At 52.4% G+C, this 14,716-nt stretch overlaps 1 protein-coding gene across 1 annotated transcript; it reads left to right on the top strand.

Annotated features, from left to right (window-relative positions):
- Nucleotides 1-3,514: 3,514 nt before the first annotated feature.
- Nucleotides 3,515-5,020, top strand: LOC135974582 (acetylcholinesterase-like). The gene has a single exon (XM_065563002.1). It carries the CDS (start codon nucleotides 3,515-3,517, stop codon nucleotides 5,018-5,020), a length of 1,506 nt encoding a protein of 501 aa, XP_065419074.1.
- Nucleotides 5,021-14,716: the final 9,696 nt, after the last annotated feature.

Raw genomic sequence — 14,716 nt, 5'->3', positions numbered from 1 at the left:
GCCACCTACTTGGACGATGTGAGCGTCTACAGCCGCCACTGGGAGGATCATTTGGTACGGGTAGCTGCAGTCCTGAGATCCCTGCCGGTGGACGGATTGACAGCCCACCCAAATAATGCCGCATTGGATGCAAGAGACTACTTATCTGGGCTACACTATAGGGAACGGACAAGTGAAGCCCCTCATGGGAAAGGTCCTGGCCCTGGCAGCCTGCCACCCTCCCACCACAAAGCATCAGATGTGACAGTACTTGGGGCTTGCCGGCTATTATTGGCATTTTATTCCTCATTTTGCATCTGTCGCCGCACCGTTGACCGGCCTTTTAACCAAGGACAGCCCTCGATGTGTGATTTGGACCCAGGAATGGGAAGACCCCTTTCAGGAACTCAAAACAAGTCTCTGCCGTGAACTGGTCCTCTAAAGCCCAAATTTCAACCGGGACTTCGTCCTCCGAACGGACGCCTCAGAGATAGGACTGGGCGCCGTCCTGTCCCAAGAGATAGATGGGGAAGACCATCCGGTCTTATATATTAGCCAGAAATTGTTTCCACAGGAGAAGAACTACGCGGTGGTGAAGGAGGCCCTGGCAGTGAAATGGGCTTGTGATGCCCTACATTACTACGTGCTTGGAGCCCCGTTCACCCTAGTCACTCACCACGCCCCGCTTCAGTGGATGAATAAAATGAAAGACAATAATATGAGAATACAGCAATGGTACCTGGCATTCCAGCCCTATGCCTTTACGGTTCACCATAGGGCAGGCAAGGACCACGCTAATGCTGACTTCCTGTCATGCCTGGGAGGTGTGGAAGAGTCCAGCCACGAGGAGCGGAAGCCAGACTTAAGGGGGGTCTGGCTCCCCACCACCCCAGAGGGGATGAGCCTCTCTGGACACCAAAGTGGACAGAGCCAGGAAACCCTGCGCCCACCCCTCAGAAGACAGGAAGTATAAAAGCCCGACCCCAGAGCTCACTTGAAACTCAGCCACTGGAGAGACCAGACACCTGTGGCGTAGCTCCCAGTTGGGAGACCACGGCGATCGACGGGCGACCCGAGGACTGGCCAGACCAGCCAACGCCTGATGCTAGCCTGAGCCCAGATACGCTGCCAAGCCTACCGCTCGCCCATTACCCTGAGGAACTGCCAGGCCTGCCGTTTGCCAGTTACCCCAAGGAGCTGCCAAACCAACCGCTCGCCAGCTACCCGAGGAGCCCATGGTGTGTGACCCCATGTAGGATGCCATCCGGATCCAGGTACCTCTAACGGGGGAGGTAGGAAGTAGCCCGGGGGCAGCCCACTCTAGTCTGGCTGCAACACTACCAGAGCCCATGTCAGTGTGTTGAGGTCAGGATCCCCACTGACACAGCAGCGGGCCTTCTGTCACTGCTAGGGCCCCGGGCTGGGACGCAATGGAGTGGGTGGGCCTGCGTCTCCTCTGCCACCCATCTTGCAGCTGGCAGTCTCCCCGTCTCCTCGGCTGCTCAGAGCCAGGAGCCTGGGGTTTGCTGTTCAACCGTTTGCTCAGCCCCTGCCTGAGGGCCTGAGCCACTGACGGTTTGCTGACCTGCCCTGACCAAGGACCTGGACCTGCTAATACTTAACCTGTTTGCTGAACTCCTGCCTGAGGGCCTGAGCTACTGACCGTTCGCCACAAGCCAGGCTAATTCCCCGACACCCCTGACCAAAGTAGCGAGGCGGTCTGGCTCCCCGCCACCCCGGAGGGGTACGAGCTCCAGCCGAACCGCCCTACATATCCATCAAAATTATAAAGCATAAACATTGAGTTCTGACACGCCTAAGTAATAGGCGCTCAGTGTTCTGCAGTCACTCACCCAACTTAGGTCAACAGTGACCAACCTGTGACCAATGCTGGCAACTAGAAACAACAAAAGGCCCGTTGGTAAGTGACTGTGAGAAGCAACCCAGGGACCATAGGCAATTTCAGGAGGAACAAACATGCCCAGAATGTCAATAATGTTCATGACCCAACCACATGTTGTCAGAACCAGGATCTCACCTGGAGTGGCTCTCACAAGCTAAGAGGGCTGCAGCATGGGCAGGATTTCAAAAAGCAACTACCAAAATTCTGCATATGCTACAGGGGTTAAGGAGGGATGCTTTTCCCATACAGTCAGTGCTGTCCCCAATGTCCCAGTGTGGCACTAAGGGGTGCTGTGCAGAAGGGGTGGTGCTGCTCTAGCATGATGTTGGGGAGCGCTGAGCTACAAGGAGCAAGGTGGGAGCTTACTAGAGGGCACAGTCCCCTTGCAGTCAATGCTGACCCCACAGTTCCCTTGCAGTCAATGCTGACCCAAATATCCCAGCAGAATGTATTTTCTGTGGTGAAAAAAATTCTGCGTGGCACATGAATTCTGCGTGTTACAGTGGCGCAGAATTCCCCAGGAGTACCCCTTGGAGTCGGGGCTGACCCAAATGCCCCAGCACGGTGCTGTGCTGCAATGAATCCTGGATTTCACATTAGAAACAACCAACTCATCGGCCCTGCTTCTCACTAAACATCCCCAAGCACTTTCTTTCATCACTGGGGTATGTTTCCCCAGTCACCTGGCCAAACACTCTCTTCAGTTATTCCATTCTGACCCATCATCTAAAATCCACTTATATTTTCTTTGGACACAGGATTCCTGAATCACTTCCTGGTACCCACCTGCCCCACCCCAGAGGTAGCTGCAGTTGAGCAATCATGGCCGTTCTGTCTCTAAACCGCTTATGCTGTTTACCCAACTGGGTGTCTGTTTCCAAACACCTTGGCTCCTCCCCAACAGTCCCACCCGGCCGGCCCAGATCCCCCTCCCCCTGTGTGTGCACAGCCTCATGAGGACACAGATTTGAAGATAAATAAGCCCCAGTCGTTGCTCCCTGGCTGTTATTCTCAGCATTGGAGGCTTCCCGTTTGCTCCAGCATCCCCCGTTCACCTTCGTGCTGAACCGAGAGACACGACTGTGAGTGTGCCCAGGAGAAGGGCAGGTGAGTCTGTGCTACCCAGGGCCCCACTGGACGTTGTGAATGCCAACACTATAACAAGGATCAAAAAAGAAATAGATAAGTTCATGGAAGACAGATCCACCAATGACTATTAGCCAGGATGGGCAGGGACGGTGTCCCTAGGCTCTGTTTGCCAGAATCTGGGAGTGGGCGACAGGGGATAGATCACTTGATAATCACCTGTTCTGTTCATTCCCTCTGGGGCACCTGGCATTGGCCACTGTGGGAAGACAGGATACTGAGCTAGATGGACCTTTGGTCTGACCTACTGTGGCTGTTCTTATGTTCTTATGGTTGATGCTGATCAGGGAGCTGGAGCATGAACAGAAAAGACCAGGGGACTGTATTTCTTAATGGGGGTCTAGGCTGATGTAGGGAGCTACCTCCTGCTGTCTGGATTTAGGTGGCTGGGCCTGGAAGGGAGCCAGTGCCCTCTAGAAGGGAAAAACCCCAGATCCCGTTTCCTATAACTCCCTCCTTGGGGGGGTTTCCCTTCCAGCTGCTGCAATGCTGAGACTCCTCCCTGCGCTCCCCTCCCTGCTCCTCCTCTCCCTACCGAGCTTCAACTCTGGCTCCGATGATGACGGCACCGTGGTGCTCACCACCAGTGGCCCCATCCGGGGCAAACGCCTCCAGGCAGGCTCCAGCACAGTGACGGCCTTCCTGGGCATCCCCTATGCCGAGCCCCCCGTGGGGACCTTGCGCTTCCAGAAACCGCTTCCCCACCAGCCCTGGAGCCAAATCCTGGAAACCACCAGCTTCGGCAATGTCTGCCACCAGCCTTCTCTTCCTACTTACCCTGAGGCCAAATTATTGACACCCACAACGCCGCAGTCTGAGGACTGCCTCTTCCTCAATGTCTGGGTGCCCCATCCCCAGCCCCCTGCACCAGCCCCCATCCTCATCTGGATCCACGGCGGTGGGTTCTTCACCGGGGCAGCCTCCCTCGAGATCTATGATGGGCGCTTTTTAGCTGCAACCGGGAACATGATCGTGGCCTCCATGAACTACCGGCTGGGGGCCCTGGGTTTCCTGTCTCTGCCCCCGGCCGCCCCGGGGAATGCCGGCCTGTGGGACCAGCGCCTGGCGCTGCGCTGGCTGCGGGACAATGCAGCCGCCTTTGGTGGGGATCCAGCCCACGTGATGCTTTCCGGCCATTGCTCTGGGGCTGCGTCAGTCGGCTTTCACCTCCTCTCCCCGGGGAGCCGGCCCCTCTTCACCCGCGCCGTGCTGCAGAGCGGATCCCCGACAGCACCCTTGGGTTCGAGTTCGCTTGAGGAGGCCAAGGAGAGAGGCCAGAGGCTGGGCCAGCTGCTGGGCTGCACCGATAGCGATGACACGGCCTTGGTGGGCTGCCTGCAGGGGAAGGAAGCAGGGGAGTTCCCCAAACACGAGTTCTCAGTCTTGCGCCACAGGGAGCTGCTGAGGCTGCCCTTTGTTCCAACAACAGATGGGGATTTCCTGCCTGATTCACCATCAAGACTCCTGCAGGCTAAGCAGAGCCAGCCTATACCCATCGCAGCTGGTTTCACTGCCAACGAAGGCTCCTACCTGCTACTGTTTTCTGCCCCCACCTTACAGCTGCAGAACGCCAGCAACGTCGGTATGGAGGAGCTACTGCAGGTGTTGAAGCTGATGGTGCCAGGGGCACCAGAAGAGGCCGTCCAGGCTGTGGCTCGGTGGTACAGCCAGGAGGGGGAGAAGCAGGGTGAGGCACAGTATCGATGGGCCATGGAACAAATTGTTGGTGACTACATCGTTGTGTGCCCAGTAGCTGAGGTGGCTAGGCGAGAAACAGAGGCCGGCAATCCCGTGTTTGCCTACAGCTTCGACCAGCGCCCCAGTGGATTGTCTACAGCAGAATGGACAGGGGTGCCACATGGCTCTGAGCTCCCCTATCAGTTTGGAACTCTGCGGTCCCTGGCAGGAGCCAACTCCACGCACACAGAGGCTGAGGAAGTGCTGAGCCGCACGATGATGCAATGGACTGCGGAGTTCGCCAGGACCGGGTAAGGGAATCCACCACTATCCTCTGATCCCCTGAGCCAGACCATGAGAGCAGCTGTCACTCTTTGGCCAGGGGAACACAACATCCAGGAAGACCCGGCTCAATGCCATGGCAAAGCATAGGTCTCTTTGGAAAATAGTTAATCTAACCGGTTGAAGCCCATGACCTAGAGCTGATCTTACTTCAGGGAGGTTATATCTGAGCCCCCTGAGTCCAAGTTAGTGATAATTCCCTTCTTCCCTCATCAAGATGTCGGTGATCCCACAAATACACACATCCGCATTCAAGGAAACATGGCTTTTAGCTAATAGCCAATGATCTCAAAGCTCTGCCTGCCCTTTCACAGCCCGGCCACTCAAGCTCAGGGGATGTCCATGCTACAAACACTATACAGACAGGGGTGAAAGTAACTTACAGGACTTACCGGTACTGCCGGAGTCCTGAGGTGGCTGGGAGCCCCCGGGGCCCAGGGGCAAATTGAAGGGCCCGGGGCTCCGGCCGGCGCAGAGCCTCGAGCCCTTTAAATCCCGGCCCCAGCCCAGCCGCCAGAGCCGCGGGCAGGATTCAAAGGGCTCTGGGCTCCCCACAGCGGAGGGGAGCTCTGAGCCCTTTAAATCCCGGCCCCAGCCTGGCAACTGGCTCAGGCATAGATTCAAAAGGCCGGAGCTCCCGCAGCTGCAGGGAGCCCCAAGCCTTGCCGGGCGGGGGCCGGGATTTAAAGGACCCGGAGCTCCTTCCGGTGCGGGGAGCCCCGAGCCCTTTAAATCCCGGTGCCAGCCCAGACGCCGGAGCTTCGGGCGGGATTTAAAGGGCTCTGGGCTCCCCACAGCGGAAGGGAGCTCCAATCCCTTTAAATCCCGACCCCGGCCCGGCAGCCAGCTCGGTAGGGTCGGCTCCAGCATTTCTGCTGCCCCAAGCAAAAAAAAAAGCCGCGATCACAATCGGCAGTGGCAATTGGGAAAAAAAAAGCCGCGATCGGCGGCAGCAGTTCAGCGTCAGGTCCTTCGCTCCTGGAGGGAGTCAGGGACCTACCGCCCCCTAATTGCCGCAGGTGCCGCCCCTCACCCTTGGCCGCCCCAAGCACCCGCTTGTTAAGCGGGTGCCTGGAGCTGGCCCTGCGGCTCGGGTGTGGATTCAAAAGGCCGGAGCTCCTGCGGCTGCGGGGAGCCTCGAGCCTTGCCGGGCTGGGGCCAGTATTTAAAGGGCCCGGAGCTCCCGCCGCTGCGGGGAGCCCTGAGCCCTTCAAATCCTGGCCCCAGCCCGGCCACCACAGCTGTGGGCGGGATTTAAAGGGCTCTGGGCTCCCCTTTAAATCCCCGCCGCAGAAACCGGTGCGGTCCGGCACTGCATACTGACTCTTGCCGGTATGCCGTACCAGACTGGCAATTTAATATTTAAGCCTACACCTGGCCTTAGCTACCAATCGATACTCCCTTCCACCCAAAACAAGCAAGCAAGACTCCAAAAGAAATCTTTAAAATTAAAACATTCCCCGTTTTCATCTTAACCACCCAGTTTGGATCCGTTCACTCCCAAATTAGAGAAGTGAAGGAGACAACTGTGAAAATTAAAAAGATAATATCCAACACATAGAAGAAAGGGGAAGCTGATACTAATGAATATAAATCAGACCTTAGGAATTGTAGAAAATTGAGAAGAGAAGGAAAGAGACACATAGAGAAATCTATGACCAGCAGAGTTAAGGACAATAAGGAGTTCTTTCAATATATTAGGAAACTAGAATTCTGACTATGAGATTGGTCCATTACTAGCTGGAAATGGCAGAATTATCAATCGTAAGGCAGAAAAGGCAAAACTGTTCAATAAATAATTCTGCTCTGTATTTGGGGAAAAACCAGGTACTATAGTCTCATTGCATGGGGATGATAACACTTTTTGTATTCCATATGTTACATAGAAGCTACTAAAGTTAGTACAAGTGAGAGAGGCCATCTTAAATGAGGGCAAATGGTGGCATCAGACAATCTTCCTGTTTAGAGCCTCCTATTGGTGCCCCCATAATCCCTAACACTTCAGTGGTTTTCCCTGTGTCCCCCCCCCCGACACACACACATATTGTTCAGTTCCCCACTCTGCCCCTTCCAATGTTTATGAGCACAAAGGAAGTCCATATTCCCTGAGGGAAGTGTGGCTTCAGTCCCAGTCCAAACAATGGGAAACAGTGGACATCTTTCCTAGTGGGGGTCTCTCTTTGGAAAGGGCCATAGGCCAATGGTAACCATCATGACTCATGGCAGCCTGTGGCTTCAATGTCATCAAGATCAATGGGAAAGAGCAGCCATCTTTATAAAGGGAAACCTGTAGTGTCATCCCATATGAGGAGAACAGGCGGAAGCAGACATCTTAACTTAAGGCAGCCTGTGTCTTCATCCATTTTGGAAACAATCGAGGATGGCAGTCATTTTGGAAAGGAGCCAAATGTTGCAAATTGGCTCCTAATGACCCCTGCCTCCAGGATGTCACACTTTGGCCGAAGCAAGTTCTCAGCCTTTCCAAGCCCAGGTACTAACCTCTATGTGGTGTGTTTAATTTCTCCCCAGGATGCTCACAGAGGATGAGGGCAGGGACAGAAAGTGGACCCAGTATGACCCCACAAAACAAAACTTCTTCCACATCAAACTAAAGTCATCCCAGATTGAGGAGACACCCATCACGGAACGCTGCAGCCTCCTAGCATCGCTGCTTGCAAAGAAGCCGAGCCCCACAGGTGAGCATCAGCAGGGTGAGCGGACAGCATCCCTAGAGAGGAACGGTCTGGTGTTCCCCCTCCCTCTGAGCCAGCCACTCCCCCCTCACTCATGGGGTTGGATTGGAGCTGGCGCCCTATAGAGGGGAAGGACCCCAGATCACATTCCCATTTCCATGGGATCTCCTGGCCTCCTAGAGGTTCCCCATTCTCCTCCCTGCGGGAGATCTCACATCCCCTGAGGACTCCACAACCCATCTGCTGCGGGGAGCCACAGGTTCTGACCCATCTTCACTGGGTAGGATGATGACGCCCGTGTTTCCTGTACCCGCCCAACCCCAAGTGCCCCCATTCCAGCCGAGGGGGCTTGAGCTCAGAGGGGGAGTCCCAGCAGGGTGAGTGGGGGTGGAGGGATGGATCCAATGAGAGAGGTGACTTTGGCAGGTGGCCTGTAAGGTCACTGAAGAGAAAAGAGGCAATGAAAGAAAGAAACACAACTGGGTCTGGGGAGGGGCACAGCCTCTGTGTAACTGTGTAGCACAGGGAGCGAAGGAGAATCCAGTAGTCACTAGGAATCCTGTGTGCCAGGGACCTCTTATGGGAGACAGAACAGAGCCTTTCACGTTGGACACCGGGAGTCACAGATGCTACGAAACACGGGAACTCCACCAGCACAGCATCCCCTACTGCTAGAATATAGCGCTGTGGGGGGAGGGGGGAAGCACTGACTGCGGGGATAGTCCCCTGCTGAGCCCCCCACGCCGCTCTCTGCAGCAAAGCGCCCCCTGGTGCACAGGGATTAGCACTGACCATAAGGGGAGAGTACCTCACACTGAACCTGTGCAGCGCCTGGTTTCCCCTGCAAGTCTCCCTTCCCATTTGCAACTAGACCAGTCGCTGCATAGTCTGAGCTCATCCCCACTGCTCTTAACCTCACTTGCTGTGTGTCCCGCAGAAGCAGAGTCCGGACGTGACCAGCCCGGGGGCCTGTGAATGAAGAGCTGAGCAATTACAATCCCCTGAAGAAACCCTCCCTGCAGCCAAGAGCATCCAGTGCCCGATAGCGCCTGCTCATTCAGTAACAAGGATCCTGCTAATAAACCTCCTGGGAACCCACGGATTGACCCTCCCTCTGCAACTCCTCCACCTCCAGTGCATTAAAGCATATTTAGTGTGTAGAAAATATCCTGGTCTGTGAGGTTGATTAGCTGCTCCTGAGTAGGGGGGACAGAGAGAGTGTGTGTGAGTGTCTTGGGAGGGTGGAAGTTAAGTGGTGAGATAACGGAGAACAAAGATTATACGGGGAGGTAAATGATGCTCTGGGGTTTGAAGAGGCAGATGACAAAGCCTAGAGATCACACGGTGTATCCAGAGCCCAAATGAGAACCCAGGAGTCCAGACTGCCCTCTAATGCACTAGACCCCACTCCCCTCTAAAACCCAGGAGTCCTGGCTCCAAGCCCCCTGCTCTAACCCGCTGGACCGCCTGCCCCCGGTAGCAAGGGCTCAGTGAGGAAGAGCCATACATACCAGGGAGTGTCGGGAAATTGGCAATTATAGGATACAGGCAACAGAGACAGTCCCATCCTCCCGTTCGGATTAGCAAACTGCAAGCTTGCAGTTCTTCAGCCTTGCCTCGCAAAGGCCTAAGATTTTCCTAGCTATGGGATGTTTCAGTTTCAGTTGGCAGTGGTTGAACACACAAGAGGGGCTGACTGCAGTACTATAAAATTCTGGGGTACACGGAGGAATATCAAAGTCTGGGGCAACAGGCTGAGCCTCCACAACTCACTGCGCACTGATGGGAATGACAAAATCTGGAACCAGAGCCCCCCACAGGGTAAAGGTCCCATATCTCTTTCCTCATCCCCTGAGCCAGCCAGTCCCCGACTCACTCTGGGGCTGGGTCAGGACCAGCCGCCCCTAGGGTGAAAGGGCCATATCCCACCACCTAATCATTGTCCTGCTGTTACCCGGGGTTCTTTCAACCCAAAGCACTTGGTAACTTTACTCTGTGCGAGGAGGTGTCAGGGGAGACACGGCCGTACGACTGATAGATGGCTGGCCAAACAGGACAACACAAGAGTGCTTTCACTTAAAGCTAAACTTTACTAGTCTCAAGCACTTACACACGTCCGCAACAAGATTAGTAAAACACACCCAACCCTTGATAATTACCAAAGCTGAGTGTGGCTTTCGAGTGGCACAGTGCCAGCCCGTCTGCCGCTGGGGAACACAAGATGCATCCAGAGGGAGAGACCAGGCCCGAAGAGTCCCGCCTATCTCAAGCTTTTCCCCTTATTTATACATTAGTAATACAATGACATGTGCCTTAAAGAAAACTTGTTAAGTAAGCAGTTTCAAGCAAGAGGTTCCTTCTGATTATTGATTAACTAGGTGTGGTTTTTTCCAGAGTCTGCAGCTCCGAGACCCCAATAGACATTCCTGCTCTTTTAAAATGCATTTATCAGCAACTTCAACACAATTCTTATCAGGAGGGACTCAGGGTCAAGCTGCCCCTTCTGTGGCACCCCAAAACCCCCTCCCCTCCTGCCTCGGTCAAGCTGAGTTTGCTGACTAGTCAATTTACAGCTTGCTGACTAAGTTGCATTTTAACAATAAGCCATAGTGGTTTTAAACACTTTACTGGTTTGCCAAAGTCTCCCCGTACACTGGAAGCTGGAGCTGGTGGTGCAGACCCCTAGAGCATGTGGGATTAACATAACTCTTGCAAACTAGCCACCGGCCCGACCTTCTTATTTGAAATTCGAGCTTTCCTTCTCCCAGGCGGACCACCCGATGAGCCCTGCCTGCCGCATTACCGCACAGAAAGGGGACATGATTGACCCAGCATCAGCCAGCAGAAGCATGGCCGAGGAAAGGACAGATCACAGGGCCACTGAGTCCAATTCTCCACCCTCTCCAGGGCCACTCCAGAGCTCCGCTATCCCACTGTATGAAATTAACCAGCAGCCACATCTCCACTAGGCGCAGCTCCTCAGCACGGGAGCCTGTGGAAAGTGTAGCAGGCTCAGATAGGTGTGTGCTGGCATTAGCATCTCAGTGAGATGTCCTCACCCCAGGGAGGTGAACACAGACAGCGACAAAATATGTGAGCTGCTCCATCCCTCTATGTCATCGTCGTTCCCGTCCCTCTTCCCAGCACTGGAGAGACTGGGCTATAGGGGTGTGTGACGTTATTGACATAAACTGGGACCGTATAGATCATTGTTGCAACCAAGGTCCTGTAGTGGCACCCAAATCTTGTATAAAGGGGGTCAAATGGGGTGTCTAGGACAAGGTTATGGGGTACTGGTTATGATTATGCTGTCTAGATGTGTGTATCAGTTTTGTAGTTGAAGTTATGAATATTGGCTCTATACTGTCTGTATGGCAAACTTGTGCTATGCTTCTGGGTGACATCCCAGACAAGCTGAGATTAGCTCTGCCTAGCCTGCTTGATGGCCCATTAAGGACCATCAGCTATACAATGGACCCATTGAGAGAAGGCAGATACGCCTTGTACCTCAGCGAAGTATGCAGGGACTGGCCCATGTGACTCCAGACTCCATGTTGCTGTAATCTTCCACAGTAAGAACAAAGAGGTGAATTTACACCTGGAAAAGACTATATAAGGCTGATGCCTGATCTCCATCTTGTCTTCAATCCTGCTTCTTACCTCTGGAGGAACTTTGCTACAAGCTGAAGCTTTGAACAAAGGACTGAGGACCCATCCCAGCGGGGGATGTATTCCAGAGACTTGATTTGAACCTGCAGTTTATTCCATCGCTGCTGCAAGCCTGAACCAAGAACTTTGCCATTACTGTATGTAATTGATTCCATTTAACCAATTCTAACTCTCATCTCTATCTTTTTCCTTTTATGAATAAACCTTTAGATTTTAGATTCTAAAGGATCGGCAACAGCGTGATTTGTGGGTAAGATCTGATTTGTATATTGACCTGGGTCTGGGGCTTGGTCCTTTGGGATCAGGAGAACCTTTTTCTTTTACTGGGGTATTGGTTTTCATAACCATTTGTCCCCATATCGAGTGGTACTGGTGGTAATACTGGGAAACTGGAGTATCTAAGGAGATTGCTTGTGAGACTTGCAGTTAGCCAGTGGGGTGAGACTGGAGTCCTCTTAGTCTGGCTGGTGGTTTGCCTTAGAGGTGGAAAAAACCCCAGCCTTGGGCTGTAAGTGCCCTATTTGAGCAATTTGTCCTGAGTTGGCACTCTCAGTTGGGTTCCGCCAGAACCGCATTGTCACAGTGGCGTAGTCGTGCTTGGATCCACAGAACCAGGTCAATTAAGCTTTGGGTCAGAACCCCACGCTATCCAAATTTGAATTTTGGGATTGAGAGTTTTGTTGGTTAAAGAGCTGCTGCAATGGCTGAGCAAAGAGCATATGAGGGACTTGGGAAAAAAGCCCTGGAAAATTTGTGTTCAGAAAAGAGGATAAGCTTTAGAAAGAAAGCTACAAAGGAAGAATTGAGAAATCTGCTAATAGCCAGTGATCAGGGGGCAAGAGCACAGCCCTTACCTGAGGCTGCAGAAGATGCAGAAAAAATTAGGATGCAAAGGGTGACAAGTCAACTGCAATTTGAGCATGAACAGAAGCTGGCAGATCTTCGATTGCTGGAGAAGCACAAAATAGCAGAGTTAGAAAGAGAGAGAGAGAAAGAGGCTGCTGAGAGAGAGAAAGAGGCTGCTGAGAGAGAGAAAGAGGCTGATCAAAGAAAGAAGGAGGCTGAAGAGAGAGCCCGTAAGGGGCGTCTAGAGCTGCTCGCTGCTGAGCAGGAGACTCACAGGATGGAACAGGAGACTCACAAGATGGAACAGGAGACGGCCAGACTTCAGCTCCAAGTAATGGAAGAGCGGAGAAAGTCATCCCCACCTGGTACTCCACTTCCCCCCCGCCATGAGAAAAACTGGGAAAGGATGTGTCCCATTTACAATGATACTGAGGATATAGAGGAGTTTTTGTCTACCTTTGAACGCCTCTGCAATCTGTACCAGATCCCTGAGGGTCAGCGAATGCCTGTCCTGCTAACCAGACTGACTGGAAAAGCCAGGGAGGTGTTTAATGACTTGGGGGAACAAGAAGCGTTAAATTATGAGCGGTTTAAGGATTCTGTGTTAAGGCGATTCAAGGTTACTCCTGAATCTTACAGAGTTAAGTTTAGAGAGTTTAAAATGCCTAAGGATTGTACTTTTGTAGAATGTGCTCATAAGCTGATGGGTTTTGTTAAAAAGTGGGTTATGGGAGCCAAGGTTCATGGGAGTTTTGAAAAACTGCTGGATTTAATAACTTTGGAACAGTTCTTAGACATTGTGCCTGACAATGTGAGAGCAGCTGTGTGTGACAGGGACCCTGAGTCAGTCCTACGGGCAGCAGAGATTGCCGATGCCCATACCCAAAACAGGGCTCGAGAAGGGTGTAAAACCCCGGGGAAAACTGATCATCAGTCTCCCCAGTTCAAGAGGAGGGAAGGATTTAAAAATAAACCTGACTCTTCTAAAGGAGTTCAAGGGGGCCCGGAGGGTAGGAACTCGCATCCCCAGCAGGTTACATGCTATCGCTGTGGTATGCTGGGCCACATGAGACCAGACTGCCCGACACTGAAGGGCAGCCCAAAACCAGCAACCCCAAATGCCACGGCCAATGCTAACCCTGTTGTTGTAAACTCACAGGCAAGCCACACAGAGCCCAGCATTGGTGCCCTGTGTGCAAATGCTGTTTCTGTTGTCTCTGAAGGATTTGACCTTAAAACTCACATTAAAGCTAAATATGGGGGAAATAATGCAGAGTTTATTAGCAGTGCAGAAGTGAATGGAGTGAGGTGTATGGCATGGAGGGACACCGCAGCAGATATTACTCTGGTTAAAGCAAGTCTTGTCAGGAAGGAAGATTATTTGCCAGGCGAAGATGTAACTGTTGTAGCCTTATCTAAGTATTTTGTCAGGGTGCCTTTGGCTAAAATCCACCTGAAATGGAAGGGATTGGAGGGCACCATGGTTGTGGGAGTAAAAGACATAATCCCTAAGGATATTATGATTGGAAATGATATTAAAGCTATGGTCAGTCAAGTTAATACAAACCAGGCACAAGAGAGGATTGATCCTAAGGTTGTGCCTATGGAGGGTTTCTCCAAAAGTTTGTCTTTGGAAAGTAGCTGTTTGGCTGTGAATGAAGTTTCTGAATGTCTATCTAATGTCTCAGAAGTAAATCTGGAATTAGATCAAGCGAAGGGAGAGGAGAACAAGGAGATTTTGGATGAGCCTAGGCAGTCTTGTGAGCTGATGGCTTTATCTAGTCAGCAGTTTGGGAAGGCAAGGAGAGTGGAAGATGAGTGCCCCTATACCTTATCTGTTTCCTGTGCGAAGAACAGTGACAGTGAAGGAAATGTGCCTGTGTCTGTCAGGGGTGTTGACTTGCCTATGGAGGAAGCTACCCCAGTCTCCAAGCAGTTGTCTGTGAACAGCCCGGTGTGCTGGGACAAGGGGAATGAAATCCCAAACAGTATGTCTAGTAAAGGAAAATGCGTCTCCAACTCTTTTTTGTCTGTGGAGCAGACAGAAGGTGCCTTTCGGCCTGTGATGGTTGAGAGTAATTTAGTTGTCTCAGAGTTGGTTCTGGATTCAACCAAAGCCCAGGAAGGGAATGGTCCTAAGTTTGCATCTGCTGGGGAGAATGGCCCCGTAACTAGGTTGCATCCAGTTAGTGGCTTAGCAAAATCCCAGAGACCAAACAGTTCTGGTGCTTATATTTTGCCTGTTGCTCATGTGTGGTTGGAGAAGGGTGTAACAACTCTGTCTGATCAGGGTGATACCCTAGCCAGGGCACAAGGAGAGCAGAAAGGTAATTTGGTTGTGTTACCTACGGACAGTTTAACAACTTGTAGCAAAAAGGAAAAAATTCCTAAGCTTGTGTGTGGCAAAGAGAAGGGAAGTATTTCTAACCTTTTATCTAGGAAGTCTATGGGTTCGCCTGAA

Source organism: Chrysemys picta, chromosome 12 (assembly GCF_011386835.1).
Source record: "Chrysemys picta bellii isolate R12L10 chromosome 12, ASM1138683v2, whole genome shotgun sequence".
In the NCBI taxonomy this organism is placed as follows: Eukaryota; Metazoa; Chordata; order Testudines; family Emydidae; genus Chrysemys; species Chrysemys picta.
The sequence above is the reverse complement of the archived record's forward strand: the minus strand, read 5'-3'. Positions and strand labels throughout refer to the sequence as shown.

What these genes read in the sequence shown, in the direction of transcription:
- LOC135974582 (XM_065563002.1), top strand. Translation starts at nt 3,515, where the DNA reads ATGCTGAGACTCCTCCCTGCGCTCCCCTCCCTGCTCCTCCTCTCCCTA.